At 42.4% G+C, this 16167-nt stretch overlaps 2 protein-coding genes across 2 annotated transcripts; one reads left to right on the top strand and one right to left on the bottom strand.

Annotated features, from left to right (window-relative positions):
- Window positions 1–1111: 1111 nt before the first annotated feature.
- LOC121980830 (malate dehydrogenase [NADP], chloroplastic) lies at window positions 1112–13970 on the top strand. Its single transcript, XM_042533065.1, has 12 exons — window positions 1112–1205; window positions 11800–11884; window positions 11980–12161; window positions 12262–12332; window positions 12406–12496; window positions 12614–12688; window positions 12829–12930; window positions 13018–13140; window positions 13219–13287; window positions 13390–13458; window positions 13526–13579; window positions 13679–13970. Exons 1-12 carry the CDS (start codon window positions 1179–1181, stop codon window positions 13730–13732), a joined length of 1002 nt encoding a protein of 333 aa, XP_042388999.1. The 5' UTR covers window positions 1112–1178; the 3' UTR covers window positions 13733–13970.
- On the bottom strand, window positions 13898–15736 carry LOC121980829 (BAHD acyltransferase DCR-like). Its single transcript, XM_042533064.1, has 2 exons — window positions 14549–15736; window positions 13898–14445 (listed from the first exon to the last, which is right to left on the bottom strand). Exons 1-2 carry the CDS (start codon window positions 15563–15565, stop codon window positions 14125–14127), a joined length of 1338 nt encoding a protein of 445 aa, XP_042388998.1. The 5' UTR covers window positions 15566–15736; the 3' UTR covers window positions 13898–14124.
- Between the last annotated feature and the right edge of the window lie 431 nt (window positions 15737–16167).

Here is a 16167-nt window from a genome sequence, read left to right as displayed (position 1 = left end):
ATAATGATAACTTCGATAGCAATAGATTTCCTTCTCCTTTTATTAATAATTCTTTTCTATCGATAGTAATTTCATCGTAATAAGATAAACTTATTATCTGTTGGATTTATTTTTCTATTTACCTTTTGTTTTTTTTCCCTCCCTTCTCTTTTTGTTTTCTTTTTCGTTTTTGTTAAGAATTTAAAAAAAAAAGCAAAAAAAACATAAGCAGAACAAAAATGAGAACAAAAAGAGGTAACAAAAAACGAGCAGAGAAACAAAAAGGAAAAAAATTAAGGAAAAAAAATCTTTTTTTCTTAGATTCGTATGTCATCACAAAATATATCTTTCTCTTTTCATATGAATTTTTTTTCATTAAATTTACCATGATAACTATTTTTTGCTTTGAAAATTACAATTTCATCCTTTACTTTATGTTTATAACTTACTTGATCTTCTTGATGGTACTTCATCACATCAAAAAGATGATCCATCTTATGTTATTTGATTTAAGAAGGATCAATTAGTCTTGTCTTGGTTAATCTAGAAGAGGTGTTTATGGATAAAAATGTAATTCTAATAGGAAATGCTTCAAACTTTCACTTCCAATGTGGCCAATCTGGACTTCATCTCTCTCTTGTCATCGCCCCCCTATCCGAAGTCTGAACTAGCTCCAATACTTGGCAAACTTCCTTAGATGTGGTGTTAACCATAACAACTATTATCAAATACATGAGATATCCATGCTCTAAATTTACGGCGTTATCTGTAAACTTATTTCAGAGTTGGCTGTCATGGATTGATACAACTCTCAACCTTTTAGTTCTGAACTTCACATGGGCATTGCTGGTTTCATGTAGTAATAGATACCATGAAGAATTATGTAGTGAGGAAAAAACTGATATTTGTTAAAAAAAAAAAAATTATCACGTGAGAAGTTTCTTTTACTTCTGGTTTGGGGATGGCAATTAATCTCGAATACAGTTTCTTATCTAAGGAGACGTGCTTTATAGACCTGTTGAAATTACTCTGTCTAACATTATAATGGCTGATCAGCATTCGCATATTTTATTAAAGTTCTTGATTCATTCCTACTTTCTGTGTTGAATAACTAATCTGCTTATTCAATTCTTTTCTAGGATGACAAGACAAAGGCATGGAAGAGTTTGATCAATATTGCAGTATCAGGTGCAGCTGGAATGATAGCAAATCATCTACTTTTTAAAGTAAGGATTTATGGTCTGTAAAATTTCACCATCAAACTTCTTTCATTTTTCAGATAAGCTGGAGGTTGTTAGTTATTACATACCACATTTAATTTTATAGGTGCATATTCTTTTAACTTGCATAAGCTGTAGCAAAACAGATGAAGAATGTCTTGGCATAGTTGTAGCAGCAAAATCTTATCCTGATTCATCAGGACAGAATAACTAGCAGCAGTATGGAGCAAAATACATGCAGAATGTGTTGGGACCTTGATGCCCGTCTAGAGGGGGTGAATAGCCAATCACCCACTTTGATCACTTCCTACAACTTGTTAGTACATAGCAGAAATACAAACAACACTAACAAGAAGAAAGTTAATCTACAAGACAATGAACAAGAAGAAAACACACAAACCTAACACATTTATGTAACGTGATTCGGAGATAACTTATTCCTACTCCACTACTTGTCCGTAAGGTAGACGATTCTTGTGATCCTTCGGTGGATCAATCCTTGAAAAACCTCCGGCTAGCACGATCTCCTTGTGGGTGGAGAAACCTCGCCACAACCTTGATCACGTACACATGGATCACACACAAGAGCTTGGAAGACTACTAATAGGGGTTAACCACCTCTATTTCGTCAACCATGATTGCCCACCCTGAGCTCTATTAAATAGAGCTCGGGAGAAAACACAAACTGTGTTTCCCGCCACCAGTCGATTGGCAAAGTCACAAGTCGGCTGACCTCTATGACACAATTGACCGTTACACACCAACGGCTTGATACCAGTCGACTGTCATACTTACTAGTCGACTGGTTTTCATGTGCTAAGCGAACAGAAACATTCTCTCTGCAATCACAAATTTTGCATCCTGTTGCTGGTTCTCAACCACCAGTCGAATGAGACACATACCAGTCGACTGGTAAACCCCAACTTAGGATTTTACCCTCAAGTACAATCACTCATGCACTCGTCCTTGCTTGCACAACTCTTGATCTTACCTTCAAGCCTCTTCCATCAGCCTTACGTCCCTCAGATGTCTCCCCATCGTTCACGCCTTGCCTTTAGGAGCTTTCATCGGCCTTGTCCTTATTGTCAGGTCTTTCCATGACCTTGCCTTCTAGCTTCCTCCATCAGCCTTGCGTCTCTTGGATGCTTCCCCATCCTTCACGCCTTGCCTTCAAGAGCTTCATTCAGCCTCGATCTTTATCCTTACCAAGCCATACTTGGACTTACACCGCTAAGACTCAAGCTTGGACTTACACTGCTAAGACTCAAGCTTGGACTTACACCGCCAAGACTCCACTTGGACTTTCACCTTTGCCAAGATCACACTTGGACTTTCCTTGTTGTACATGCATCCTGCATACTCACAATGCGTATCAAAACAACAATAAACCTAACTTAAACCTTTTCCCAAACATCAAAACCTGGGGTCACATAGATTGCTCCAACAATTTTTTTCTTTTTGATGTTTGATAATCCGTTTAAGCTAGGTAAACAATATAACAATACATATGCAAATCTACTCATGCATAAATAATGGAACATAAATCCCTAGGCTCCCCCTTGACCTAAGCTCCCCCTTGACCTAAGCTCCCCTTTGAGCTAGAATTTCTTGCAAATGTGTGTAGGTTTTCCACTTAAACCCAACACTTCTCCCCCTTTGCCATACATCAAAAAGAGCTTTAACAATATCCCAATTATTACTCTTTAACGTCTAATGACCACAATTATCATGTATTAATCCCCTTTAAGATTGCATACATGTACATCATCCTTTTGGTCATTTTCTATTGCTAAAAAATAGTTTCAGACTGTATCAGTCGACTGTCATAGGCCCCAGTCGACTACCCTCATCGAAACAACCTCACAGAATCAAAAATCCACAGACATCTAAAAATTCTCAAATTTTGTGGAGAGGTTTGTTTTACCAATGTCTACTTGGGAAAAACATATATAAAAATATATTTATCAGATATCCCAATTTTGACACAAAACCCAAAACTATCTAAATTGTTCAATTAAACCTTGACCTAAAATCCTAGTTCTGACTTCCTCTTGATGTATCTGCCCATACTAAATCATAATGCTCTAACATTAGTTTATATGACATCTATACATCCAAAACAAATTTTCATGCAATATGAACACCTTTTCATATTTTCATGTATGATACTCAACCCAAATTTTGCCAATTCCTTGAATTTGAGACTCAAGTCTATCTCTGAACCACTTTGGCACATTTCATGACCCATCTTGAGTCCCAAGCATGGTCCGCTTGAAATCCATTTACCATATGTCCCAAAGACTCTTTGAGCTCCCCCTAGAGCTCTTAACCTTAACCACCTCCTAGGTGACTCATTAACTATAGCTAGGCCACTTCGGTGCACCTCAGGTGATACTTGTCCTACAAACCTTACCTTCTTAACCTTAGACACTTTGTCCTTGATTAATTTTTTCTTATCCTTAAATGACTTTCCCTTGCCATTTCTTGACTTCTTCTTGTTATAATCATATGTCACCCTAACATATTTCTTTTCATGGGCTTTGGATGACACTCCCTTGACCTTGGCCACTCCTCCCTTACCAATGTCATATCATCCTAGCACTTAACCTCGTTTTGGCCTTGGAGGGATCGAATTTGACATTTTTGGGTCTTTGACCACCCAAACATATATTAAGTCCTCTAGGTCCAATAATGAACATATCTAGGACTTTCTCCATTTCCTTAAGTTTTGTCTTCAAGGCTTGATTTTTTAATTCTAGGATTCTGACCCTAGAATCAATATGTCCACCTTGGACACTCCTAGACCTACCCTTCCTAGGCATATGACTCCCTTTCTTGAGATTAATGCTAGATCATTTACCATCTTCCTTTCCTTAGGCAAGGTGGGTCGGTTCTTGTTAGGTTTAACCTTGGTGTATGATTTCCTAGGGATCCTATTCCTATCATCATACCTAAAACCATGATTTTGCATGGGTAAATAAAAATTATTCCTACCATGCATGGAAGAATTTAAATTTGAATTTAAATTTAAAGTAGGGTATACTTCTCTTATCCTTGAAGCTCCCCCTTGACATGAGCCTCTCTTCTTCTCCCATTTCTTCAAGTGTGTCAACTTCTAGAGCTCTTCCTTCCTTGGGCACTTTGTGTGCACGTGTGGTAGTGTCCCCACTCATCACATGTGAAGCATCGAATGTGCCTCTTCTCCTTGGCACCATCCCTAGAATCTACGTTAGTCTTCAAAAGGACTTTATCGGATTTAGGGTTTACCTTCTTTACCTTCTTGAGCAATAGACACCTACTTTTGTAGTGTCCCATCTCACCACATCCAAAACGCTTGATGTGGGCTTTCCCGCTCTTCTCGGTAGTTAAGGTTGATGGTTGAGCTTCCAAGACCTCTTCTATCTTGGATTGCTCTTCTTCTTCTTCTTCCCTTGAAGATGTGGACGACATTTCCTCATTTTCTTCCTCGGATGTTAAGCGCTCTTCAACGTCCGATTGGTCCTTCCCTAGGACCAATGAACCCTTCTCCTTGGGTTCCTCCACTCCTTGGAGTTGTGTAGGATCTTCATGGAGTGCAATCACCTTGCTCCAAAGCTCATGAGTACACTTGTACTCACCTAGACGTGACACAATATTAGGTGGTAATAAATTCAATACAATTCTACTTACCTCCTTATCCGTCTTCGATTGCTTCCTTTGCTCCTTTGTCCAATGCTAAGGTTGGAGACGCTTCCTCTTCTTGTCCGTTGGAACTTCGAAAGGAACTTCCAATGTAGTCTAATGGTCCCAATCTATTTGGAATCACATTTCGAACCGCTTCCTCCAATACTCGAAATCACCTCGATTAGATGGAGGTGGGATTCAGATATCCCTACCTAGTGGTCCTTTCGACTCCATCTTCTTCCTCTAGCACTTGCTCCTTTGGCGATTAGTCCAACAAAGAGTGACCTCGCTCTGATACCAATTGTTGGGACTTTGATACCCGGCTAAAAGGGAGGAATAACCGATCACCTACTTTGATCGCTTCCTAGAATTTGTTAGTACACAGCGGAAATACAAACAACACTAATAAGAAGAAAGCTAATTTACAAGACAATGAACAAGAAGAAAACACACAAACCTAACACGTTTATGTAACGTGGTTCGGAAATAACTTATTCCTACTCCACACTTGTTCGTAAGGTGGACGATTCCTGTGATCCTTCAGTGGATCAATCCTCGGAAAACTTTCGGCTAGCACAATCTCACCCTCACCACAACCTTGACCACGTACATACGGATCACACACAAAAGTTGGAAGACTACTAATAGGGGTTAACCATCTCTATTTCGTCAACCATGGTCGACCACCTCGAGATCTATTAAATAGAGCTCGGGAGAAAACACAAGCTGTGTTTCCTGCCACCCGTCGACTGGTAAGGTCACCAGTGGACTAACCTCTATGAAAAAATCGATTGTTACACAACGGCTCGATACCAGTTGACTGTCATACTTACTAGTCGGCTGGTCTTCATAGGCTAAGCGAATAGAAACATTCTGTTCACTACCAGTCGACTGGTAACTCTGCAACCACAAATTATGCATCCTTCTGAGTTGGTGGTTCTCAACCACCAGTCCACTGGTAAACCCTAACTTAGGATTTTACCCCCGAGTACAATTACTTGTGCACTCATCCTTGCCCGCACAACTCTTGGCCTTATCTTTAAGCTTCCTCCATCAGCATTGCGCCCCTCAGATGTCTCCACATCGTTCATGCCTTGCCCTTCATAAGCTTCCATCGGCCTTGTCCTTGTTATCGAGTCTTCCCATAACCTTGCATTCTAGCCTCCTCCATCAGCCTTGCATCCCTTGGATGCTTCCCCATCTTTCACGCCTTGCCTTCAAGAGCTTCTTTCGTCCTCGGTCTTTATCCTTGCCAAGCCATACTTGGGCTTACACTGCCAAGACTCAAGCTTGGACTTATACCACCAAGACTCCACTTGGACTTTCAGCTTTACTAAGATCACACTTGGACTTTCCTATTGGTGCAGCGGAGCCGACAAGAGGGGAGGGGTGAATTGCCTGTAAAATAAAAATACCCTCCTCAAACTTTCAACTCAAAAAATAGCAACAATAATAAAAGAAATAATAGAAATAAACAGTAAGAGAAAGGGCCCAGACTTTTGACTTGGCTACAACCAAGAAGGTTGTTAATCCAAGGCGGTTGAAAAAACGCACTAGAAAAGTCTCCTTCTCTGAAGGCGGAGAAGCCTTTTACACACTAGAAGCTCAAATAGTTGCTAGGAAGTTGATACAGAGTTGATTGAATAATTTCCTAGCTCCAGGGGCCTTTATATAGCTTCTGGAACTTTATCTCGAGTCTTGAGGGCGCCTCCAAAAGAGTTGAGGGCGCCTCCAAGAGGTTTGACTAGATAAAACTCTATCCAATTACAAACGGTCACTTTGGCCAGGTCGAAGGCGCCTCCAATAACCTTGAAGGCGCCCTGGATAAGGTTGAGGGCGCCTTCAAGGCAATGAAGGCACCTCCAAGCCTACAGTCAGCGCAGGCGGCTTCAGCAATTCGTTGAAGGCGCCTCCAGCTAGCTTTTCCAACTCCTTTTGGCTTGTTCTCTTCTTCCGAGGCTCCGAATGCATAGGTGATTGCGACCAACCGAAATAGGGCTTACTCGAACCCAATTTCCGACCTTCTCCTCGAGCAGGCTTCCGACCTGACTTCTCGTCCCTCGAATGCCGCGCACGTTCTTTTCGCCCACCGGTGTACTCTTCCGCAGCTCTCTCGTCATTTGGACGCACCTAGCCCGTCGGCTCCATTCCCGTAACGTCCTTCTTGCTAGCTACGTCTTCCGCTCGACTTCCTGCGCTCCTAAGCAGACACAAGGATCAAAATAACAAGCAGGACCTAACCTAACTTGGTTGATCACATCAAAACAACCGCGGGGTCCAATAATCTCCCCCTTTTGATGTGCATCAACCCAAATTCAAGTTAGGGAAAAAATAGACAAACAGTAATTTATAGAAATTACTAAACTAACAGTTTAAGTATAAAGATTTGCAATAATAAAATTTGCCACACTAATTTTTTTTTTTCTTAATTTTTAACTCTCCCTAAACTTGTTCCTATCTCTCCCCCTTTGATCACAGCAAAAAAAATGGGGTCATAATTTTCAAGTAGAAGTTTTCTAAGGAAAAGTTCAAGTTTTGAAAGAAATCATTTTCAAAATAACTTAGGCAATTTTTAAACAATTTTGAGAATTTCTTTTGAAAATTTTCTTAGTGAAACTTAGGTGAGGCAATTTTAAAAAAAAATTCTAATTTTAGAAGAAATTTTAATTTAGGCAAAAAAAAAAATTTATTTGAGAATTTTTCTAAGTAAAAATTTTATGCATGAAACATTTTTCTAGGTATAAAAATATTTTTGATAAATTTTAAAAAAATGTTTAAAATTTTTTTTAAAGCATTATTTAATTCTAATTTTAATGCTTTACCAGAAAGTTAATTAAACATTTTATTTCAATATTTTGGCTTCCAAGTCGTGGCGAGGCACTAGATCTTCTTGGTTATTGGAGCAACAACCACTTCGTTAGACAAAACCTCATAAAGAAATTTTAACGTTTAATTTTCTCGCTGAAAGCTTTAACTCGAAAAAAATTAGTCTAGAAAAGATTTTGGAACCAGTAACTTCCTACTGGATTAATCAAGAGCTTAGGGAGTACATAACTTTTGGGAACTTTCTTAAGTTGTCCCTGATGTTTTCTAATGTACCAGTTTAATTTTCCATATAACTTGAGTTTTTATTTTGGAAATTTATTTAAGCATGCATAATCATTTTTCAATTTTTCAATTTCTCATTCTCTAATTTTAAATTATCGTACATTTCTAGTGAGCATGCTTTTGCTAAGTTTAACTTCAACTCATTATTCTCCTTTTCTAATTTAACTAAGTCTTTAGTGAGAACTTTTATAAATTGAAAGGACTGCTTAGGAGTCAGATTACGTACCTCACTTACCTCTATTTCTGATGCTCCCCCTTCATCGCAGCTTTCTTCTTCTGATGATCCTCCCCCTTCATCTATGCTCATTTTTGAGCTGGTCTCATCTTCTACTATTTGATGGTTGGCCATCAGTGCTAATCCCGAGAAGGCTTCCACTTCAGACTCAGAGGATGAAGATGTAGGAGCAGCGGAGACCGGCAAGAGGGGGGTGAATTGCTGAAAACAAAAAATAAAAATACCCTCCTCGGATTTCAACTCAGAAATAAATGCAGCAATAAAATAATAGCAACTAAATTAAGGAAACAGAAAAAGAAACAGGAATAGAAGAGACTCAAGGATTTAACCTGGTTACAACCAAGGAGGTTGTTAATCCAGGACAGTAGAAAAAGCGCAGTAAGAAAAATCTCCTTCTCTGAAGGCGGAGAAGCCTTTTACACTTTGGAAGCTCACTAGTTGCTTAGGAATTGCTTACAAATTGATTGCTTGAGTTGTTATTGAATTTCTAGCTCCAGGGGCCTTTTTATAGCTCCTGGAAAGTCTATCGAGGTCAGGCGCCTCAACAAGGTTCGGCGCCTCGGCTCACGTCCGGATAAAACTTTATCCATGACCCAAATCAGCCGGCACGTTGAAGGCGCCAGCGGGGTTGGGTTAAGCGCGCTTGGAGGCGCCTCAAGCTCTTGGGCGCCTCAGTGGCATCTCCATTTCGACTTGGTTTCTTGACTTCGACGTTCCGTTCTTTTGGGTGATTGCGGCTAACTGGAATAGGGCTCACGAACCCAATTCCGGCCTTCTCCTCGAGCGGCCTTCCGTCCCGGCTTAACGTCCCTCGAGCGCGCGCTCTTTCACGCCCACCGAGTACTCTTAGCGCTCTCTGTCGCCGGACGCACCGAGCCCGTCGGCTCCCTTCCCGTGCCGTCCTTCTCGCTAGCTGCGTCTTCCGCTCAACTTCCTGTGCTCCTAAGCTCCTGCACACTCAGACACAGGGATCAAACACAGCAGGACCTAACCAACTTGGTTGATCACATCAAAACTACCACGGGGTCCAACAGAAGATTCATCCCATGTAGCCTTCAGACTCTTGCGCTTTGAGGACGTCGGTCTTTTGTACTTTTCCTTTTCGTTGTTCTTTTTTTTCATCTTCGGGCAGTCATCCTTGATGTGCCTTTCCTCGTTGCAGTTGTAGCATCAGACCGTCCTTTTGTTGCGTTGATGCTTCCTCGACTGCGATCTAAATTTATTTAACTTCCTTACCAATAGAATTGCTTCGGTTTCATCGATCAACGCATCGGAATCGAGATCGTCCATCTCGGCTTGTAGGCTAACGTTGAGGTTTGTCTTCTCTACTTGTTTAGGCTCTGTAATTCGAGACTCGTGGAGTTCGAATGTAGAAAACAGATTTTCTAAAGCACTTACCTCAAAGTCCTTAGAGATGTAATATGCATACTAAGGACGCTCATTCTGGAGACCTTGGGAAGGCGTTAAGCGCGTACCGATCGAGTCTCGATTTGTTACCGATTCTCCGAGGTTGTTCAGTTGCGTTATCAGCTTCTTAATTCTCGCTTGAAGTTGCGCTACCTTTTCGCCGTTGTTAATCCGGAGATTTGTCAGCTGAGTCCGGAGGATGTCCCGCCTTACTAACTTCGCTTCTGAAGTGCTTTTGTGGAGCTCTAAGAATTTTTCCCAGAGGTCTTTGACGAAGTCGTAGCTTCCGATCCGACTTACCTCCTGGGCGGCAGGACGCTAAGCAGGTGAAATTTCGCCTTTCCGTTGGCCACGAAATCGACTTGCTCCTTTTTCGTCCACTGATACTCTTCTTTGTCTTTTGGAGCTGTAAAACCAAATTTCATAGTTAAAAGAATGTCGAAATCCGTTTTAAAAAATACCTCCATTCTTCGCTTCCATGTAGCGAAGTCTCCGTCGAATTTCGGGGGTTGAATGTTTATTCCGGCCATCGTCTTGATCTTTGTGCTTCATTTAGCAGTTAGTCCTTCTGAGGTTGTCTTGCTCTGATACCACTTGTTGGTACAGCGGGGCCTGCAAGAGGGGAGGGGTGAATTGCTTGTAAAATAAAAATACCCTCCTCAAATTTTCAACTCAAAAAATAGCAACAATAATAAAAGAAATAACAGAAATAAACAATAAGAGAAAGGACCCAGACTTTTGACTTGGTTACAACCAAGAAAGTTGTTAATCCAAGGCGGTTGAAAAAGCACACTAGAAAAGTCTCCTTTTCTGAAGGTGGAGAAACCTTTTACACACTAGAAGCTCAAACAGTTGCTAGGAAGTTGATACAGAGTTGATTGAACAATTTCCTAGCTCCAGGGGCCTTTATATAGTTCCTGGAAACTCTATCTCGAGTCTTGACGGCGCCTCCAAAGGGGTTGAGGGCGCCTCCAAGGGGTTTGATCGGATAAAACTCTATCCGATTACAAACGACCACTTTGGTCAGGTCGAAGGCGCCTCCAATGACCTTGAAGGCGCCTTGGACAAGGTTGAGGGTGCCTTCAAGGCAATAAAGGCGCCTCCAAGCCTACAGTCAGCGCAGGCGCCTTCAGCAATTCTTTGAAGGCGCCTCCAGCTAGCTTTTCCAGCTCCTTTTGGCTTGTTCTCTTCTTTCGAAGCTCTGAATGCATGGGTGATTACGGCCAACTGAAATAGGGCTCACCCGAATCCAATTTCCGGCCTTCTCCTCAAGCAGGCTTCCGACCCGGCTTCTCGTCCATCGAACGTCGCGCACGTTCTTCTCGTTCACCGGTGTACTCTTCCACAGCTCTCTCGTCCTTCAGACACATCGAGTCCGTGAGCTCTCTTCCCGTGTCGTCCTTCTCGTTAACTGTGTCTTCCGCTCGACTTCCTGCGCTCCTAAGCTCCTGCACACTGACACACACTTAGACACAGGGATCAAAATAACAAGCAGGACCTAACCTAACTTGGTTGATTACATCAAAACAACCATGGGGTCCAACAATTCCTTGTTGTACCTGCATCTTGCATACTCATAACGTATATCAAATATAACAATAAATCTAACTTAAATCTTTATCCAAACATCCAAATTTAGGGTTACATAGATTGCTCAATTAGAACAGTTGCTTACCGTATAAACAACAATTTGCCATAATGGGCAAATAATCAGTCTTCAGTAACTATAGTTTGCTCCAAGTCTTAGTGTAACCTCCTTTTTTTTTTATTTTGAAGAATTGAACTTTTTCTCTTTGTGCTTACTTTGACAATGACTTCAATAAATAACTACAGTTCATAGTCTCTATTGTTTTTGACCATCTACTAAAATCTGATAATTTTTATTTATTTATTTAAACACTATAGCAATTCTTCAATCAGGGGTTTTGAAGATAAACAAAAAATGATTCTTATAATATGATTTGGGTTGTCACAAATCTTAAAAGTTCATTCTGTTTCAACATCACGCAACATATTCTGCATGTTCACGCCTTTCTTTTACAAGTCTAAATCTGCAATTCAAATGTGGCAAACCTAAACTCAACTCCAAGTGTATGCACAAAGCGTGCAATTTTTTTATATATATATACGTACATACAGTATTCATGTCTTATAGAACTTGTTTGAAGATTCCTTCGTGGTTTTCAGCTTGCTTCAGGTGAGGTTTTTGGACCAGATCAACCAATTACCTTGAAATTACTAGGCTCTGAGAGATCATTCCAAGCTTTAGAAGGTAATGCCTGCCTACACAGATAAATGTCATATACAAACTTGCCAACTGCCCTTGCAATGTTTCAGTACTAATTCTCATCTTCTATGGAAGTATAGGAGTGGCTATGGAACTAGAAGATTCCTTATATCCTTTATTGAGGGAAGTTAACATCAGTGTAGATCCTTATGAGGTGTTTCAGGATGCAACGTGGGCACTTCTGATTGGTGCAAAGCCCAGAGGCCCTGGAATGGAGCGAGCAGGCTTACTGGATATTAATGGGCAGATTTTTGCACAACAAGTACTGCTGCTTTTCATGCTATATATGTATATATGAGCAGTGAAATTAGTAAAAGTACATAAATTTTCATTCCGGATCATGATACTGATAGTAATTTCAGGGAAAAGCACTTAATGAGGTCGCATCACCAAATGTGAAAGTCATAGTCGTTGGTAACCCATGCAATACAAAGTATGATCAGTTGCTTCTCTTCCACATTCAGGATAAAATGCTAGTTCTAATCGCATACAATTATTCTGCCCAGTGCGCTCATTTGTTTGAAGAATGCACCAAATATACCTGCCAAAAATTTCCATGCTTTAACCAGGTTGGATGAGAATAGAGCCAAATGCCAGGTTAACTGCAACACTTATAATCATTAGTTTAGTTTCTCACTCTGCTACTTGAGTTTTTCTTGCATTTTTCATTTTAGGGTTAGACATTGTAACATCTCCTTGTCATTATACCTACAGCTAGCCCTCAAAGCTGGTGTGTTTTATGATAAAGTGTCAAACATGACTATTTGGGGAAATCACTCAACTACCCAGGTGACCTGACTTATTTGTCAGTAGTAATCTTCTGACTTCTTGATTTTCAACTTAAATAAGATACGACTAAAGCAGCTTAATATTTTTTTAAAAAAAATATTTTATCTATAGATCCAATATATGAACTTTTATTCTTCCAGGTTCCTGACTTTTTGAATGCTAAAATCAATGGTATGCCAGTGACTGAAGTTATCACTGATATAAAATGGTTAAAGGAAGAGTTCACTGAAAGAGTGCAGAAGGTACACACTGATCATATAATGTGACGATATCTCTGGTCGAAACAGTTTTGATTGATCTAAATTGGTTTGTTCTTTGTTTGTTTTCAGCGTGGAGGTATCCTTATCCAAAAATGGGGAAGATCTTCTGCGGCATCTACTGCCGTTTCCATCGTCGATGCCATAAGGTCCCTTGTTACTCCCACTCCATCAGGCGATTGGTTCTCAACGGGGGTAACATTGTTATGCAACCTCACTTTGACAGAACATTTCCATTGGATCCCACTTCACATTCTTGGGATTACACTGCAGGTCTACACAACGGGAAATCCTTATGGCATAGCAGAGGACATTATTTTTAGCATGCCATGCAGATCAAATGTACTCTTTTTTTTCAAAAAAAAAAAATTGTTACTTCAGAAATACTCTTTGTATCAGTCCTGTGAAGGAAACCCTTAAAGACATGATATTGCCCTGTCTCAGGGAGATGGCGACTACGAACTAGTGAAGGACGTGATCTTTGATGATTACCTTTGGGAGCGTATAAAAAAGGTAGGTTTTGCTTCATTCGTGTTGATAAAAATTGTCTTATACATTTTCTTTCTTCAATTTCTGGCAGACTGAGGCCGAGCTTCTTGCTGAGAAGAGATGCGTAGCGCATCTCACTGGAGAGGTAATGCAAATCAAACATCTAAAAAAAATTCTTTTCCATAATAATCAAATTATGAATTTCGTTTGCATTTACAAAGATGAGATGTGTGCCTCTTCTTAGGGCAACGCTTACTGTGATCTTCCTGAGGACACCATGCTTCCTGGAGAACAGTAGGACCATTCATGATCTGTCTGAATCAACTCATAGTAAGTCAAACTTTCTGAGAGGTTGTCAAAAGGGAATCTAATTGCTTTACTTAGACATGAGAACGATGCATAAGTGCTCGATATGAGGTAAACAAATAGCATATGGGATGTTCTTTACCACGGTAATGGACAGTGGACACGAACGAGTAACAAGTTTATTAAATCTGAGATAAAGCGAGGGCACACAAACCTCCTTATCAGCGACACTCCACAGAATATTTGCACTCAAGAAGCATGTGCATTGTGATCTTCCTTCCACACAACAATAGAAAACGTAGTGAAAATAGTACTAGTAGATTTAGTCAACTAATCTGTGTGCGATCCAATCGACTGGATTTGATTGTGATATTATTGCCTTTATCAAGGCTTTACGGCGAGGAAATCCTCGTCTCTCTCCAACATCGCCATGGCCCCGGCTTCCAAGGTGAGCTCGACGTCGATGCTCCGACCGCCTTCCCTGCCCGGGTACAAGTAGACCATGCCGTCGAACTTGTTGTTGGAGCCGCTGCGGACGCGCTCCGGCTTTCCGAAGCCAAAATCAACATCGTAGACCTTGAACCTGGGCGAGCTGCCCACCGCCACGCAGTTCATACCGGCATCGCTGAAGTAGAACAGCTTCGGCGCCGCCTCGTACTCCTCCAGCCTCTTCTTGATCGCCTCAGCATTGTGCGCCTCGATCACCTGTTGAAAGGGGCGTTTTGATTATTATTATTATTATTAGTATTATTATTTTCTCGATTTGTTGGGAGGACAAAGGAATTTAGCTCTGTTTACAAATAGATACCTGTTGTAGCATTCCGGAGGCGAACTCAGGTGGGCTTCCGAGCAGCAAGCCGGCGGCAGTGCCGGTGAATATGGCTTGGATGAGGTTGCCGAAGTAGGCTTCCGGCATGGGGGGGTCGACGCGGGTGCGGCAATCCGCGAAGATGGCAAAGACGGTGATGTCCTCCGGCTTGAGCTCGCGTGCGCGGCTGACGGATCTCCACACATGGGCCCCCAGCGACTGGAAGGTAGACAGGGGCTTGGCCGCCGGCAGGAGCCCGGCGTTGGCGCGGGTCTTGAGGAGGTCGACGGCGGCCTCGGAGAAGGAGAAGACGCGCATCACGAGGGGCCTGGAGGGGCCGTTGGGGTCGCCGCGCTCGTGCTCGACGGCGGTGGCTGGAAGGTCCAGCGGCAGGCGGACCGACCGCGCGAGCGTGCGATCGTGGACAGGCAGTGGCAACACGCCGCCGCCGCCGCGAGAGAGATCTGCCCACGAGAACATGAACTGCCACGTGGAATTGCCGTCGAGGAGAGCGTGGTTGAAGGCGCACCCGATGGCGATGCCGTCGTTGAGCTTCGTGAACTGCACCGCGAGCAGCGGGCGGTGAAACCCCTCGAGGTTCATGACGCCGGTGTAGGGAACGAGCTTCTGCAGCAGCTCAGCGTTCTCCCCCTCCGCCAGATCCACGGCCGACACCCCTTCGGCGGCGGCCTCTACCACCTCAGCACCCACCAGCCCCTCGCCCTCGCACTCCACAAACAACACCTTCTCCTCGTCCTGCCTCAGCCGCCCCGCCAACGGGTAGTAGTACTCCAGCGCCACCGCCAGCCCCTGCTTCAGCCTCTCCACCACCTCGCCAAACTCCGCCGCCGGCAGCTTGTACAGCATCAGCTTCTGGTTGTAGTAGAACGTGATGTAAGGCAAATCGAACGTCGCCAACCAACACCTCCCCTTCTCCGGCGCCTTCCTGGGCAGTACCATTACCTTATTGGCGACCGTCACGGCCTCCGCCACCGCCGCTCCGTTCTCCACCGTCATTCTCTACAAGTGCAAACAGATGGACTAACCGGTGATGGAAAGCGCGGTGGAGCAGAGCGGAGGAGTTGGGAGGCGACAAATAAATAGGAAGGTAGCAACCGATCGATGAAACTCATTGCAGCTGGCAGCGCGGAAGCATTGAAGAGGACCGCAGCGGAAGTAGTTCGAGAGCTTAAATGCCTCATTGAAACTCTGAAAATCTCAGCGTCGTCCTCGACTGCGCTGCATTTAACAGCGCACAGAGGCGTATAGGGAAATTTTACCTACAAAAGAGGTGCCTTTACTCCATTCATGGCATTCTCCTGTTGTTGTCTTGGACCACGTCACAGAAGACACGGCCAAGCTTCATGGGAATGGGATCTCTCGTCACCTTTAAGAAAGCATCAAGTTTACTTATTTTATTCCCATTAAAATCATTTGAAACTCTTTCATCATTATCCGGGAACGGGTAATTAAGGACTGAACTGGTGACGGTTAAACATAGTAAAAGCAGAGCAGGTAGGTCTGCCGCTTTGGGCCCGTAAGAGATGTGCTTTTTATAAGTTTAATTGCCGTTATTTGATAAAAGTTTCCAGCCGGAACGAAAAAAGTAGTTGTGCTTT

This window comes from Zingiber officinale, chromosome 5A (assembly GCF_018446385.1).
Source record: "Zingiber officinale cultivar Zhangliang chromosome 5A, Zo_v1.1, whole genome shotgun sequence".
In the NCBI taxonomy this organism is placed as follows: domain Eukaryota; kingdom Viridiplantae; phylum Streptophyta; class Magnoliopsida; order Zingiberales; family Zingiberaceae; genus Zingiber; species Zingiber officinale.
This window is presented reverse-complemented; position numbering and strand designations above follow the sequence as displayed.

Excerpts from the sequence above, each read along its gene's own strand:
- LOC121980830 (XM_042533065.1), top strand. The coding sequence starts at position 1,179 with ATGATAGCAAATCATCTACTTTTTAAA. Across the intron at positions 12,333-12,405 it reads GGTAACCCATGCAATACAAA|TGCGCTCATTTGTTTGAAGA; the intron begins GTATGATCAGTT and ends TATTCTGCCCAG. Across the intron at positions 12,931-13,017 it reads TCACTGAAAGAGTGCAGAAG|CGTGGAGGTATCCTTATCCA; the intron begins GTACACACTGAT and ends GTTTGTTTTCAG.
- LOC121980829 (XM_042533064.1), bottom strand. The coding sequence starts at position 15,565 with ATGACGGTGGAGAACGGAGCGGCGGTGGCGGAGGCCGTGACGGTCGCC. Across the intron at positions 14,446-14,548 it reads CCTCCGGAATGCTACAACAG|GTGATCGAGGCGCACAATGC; the intron begins GTATCTATTTGT and ends CCCTTTCAACAG.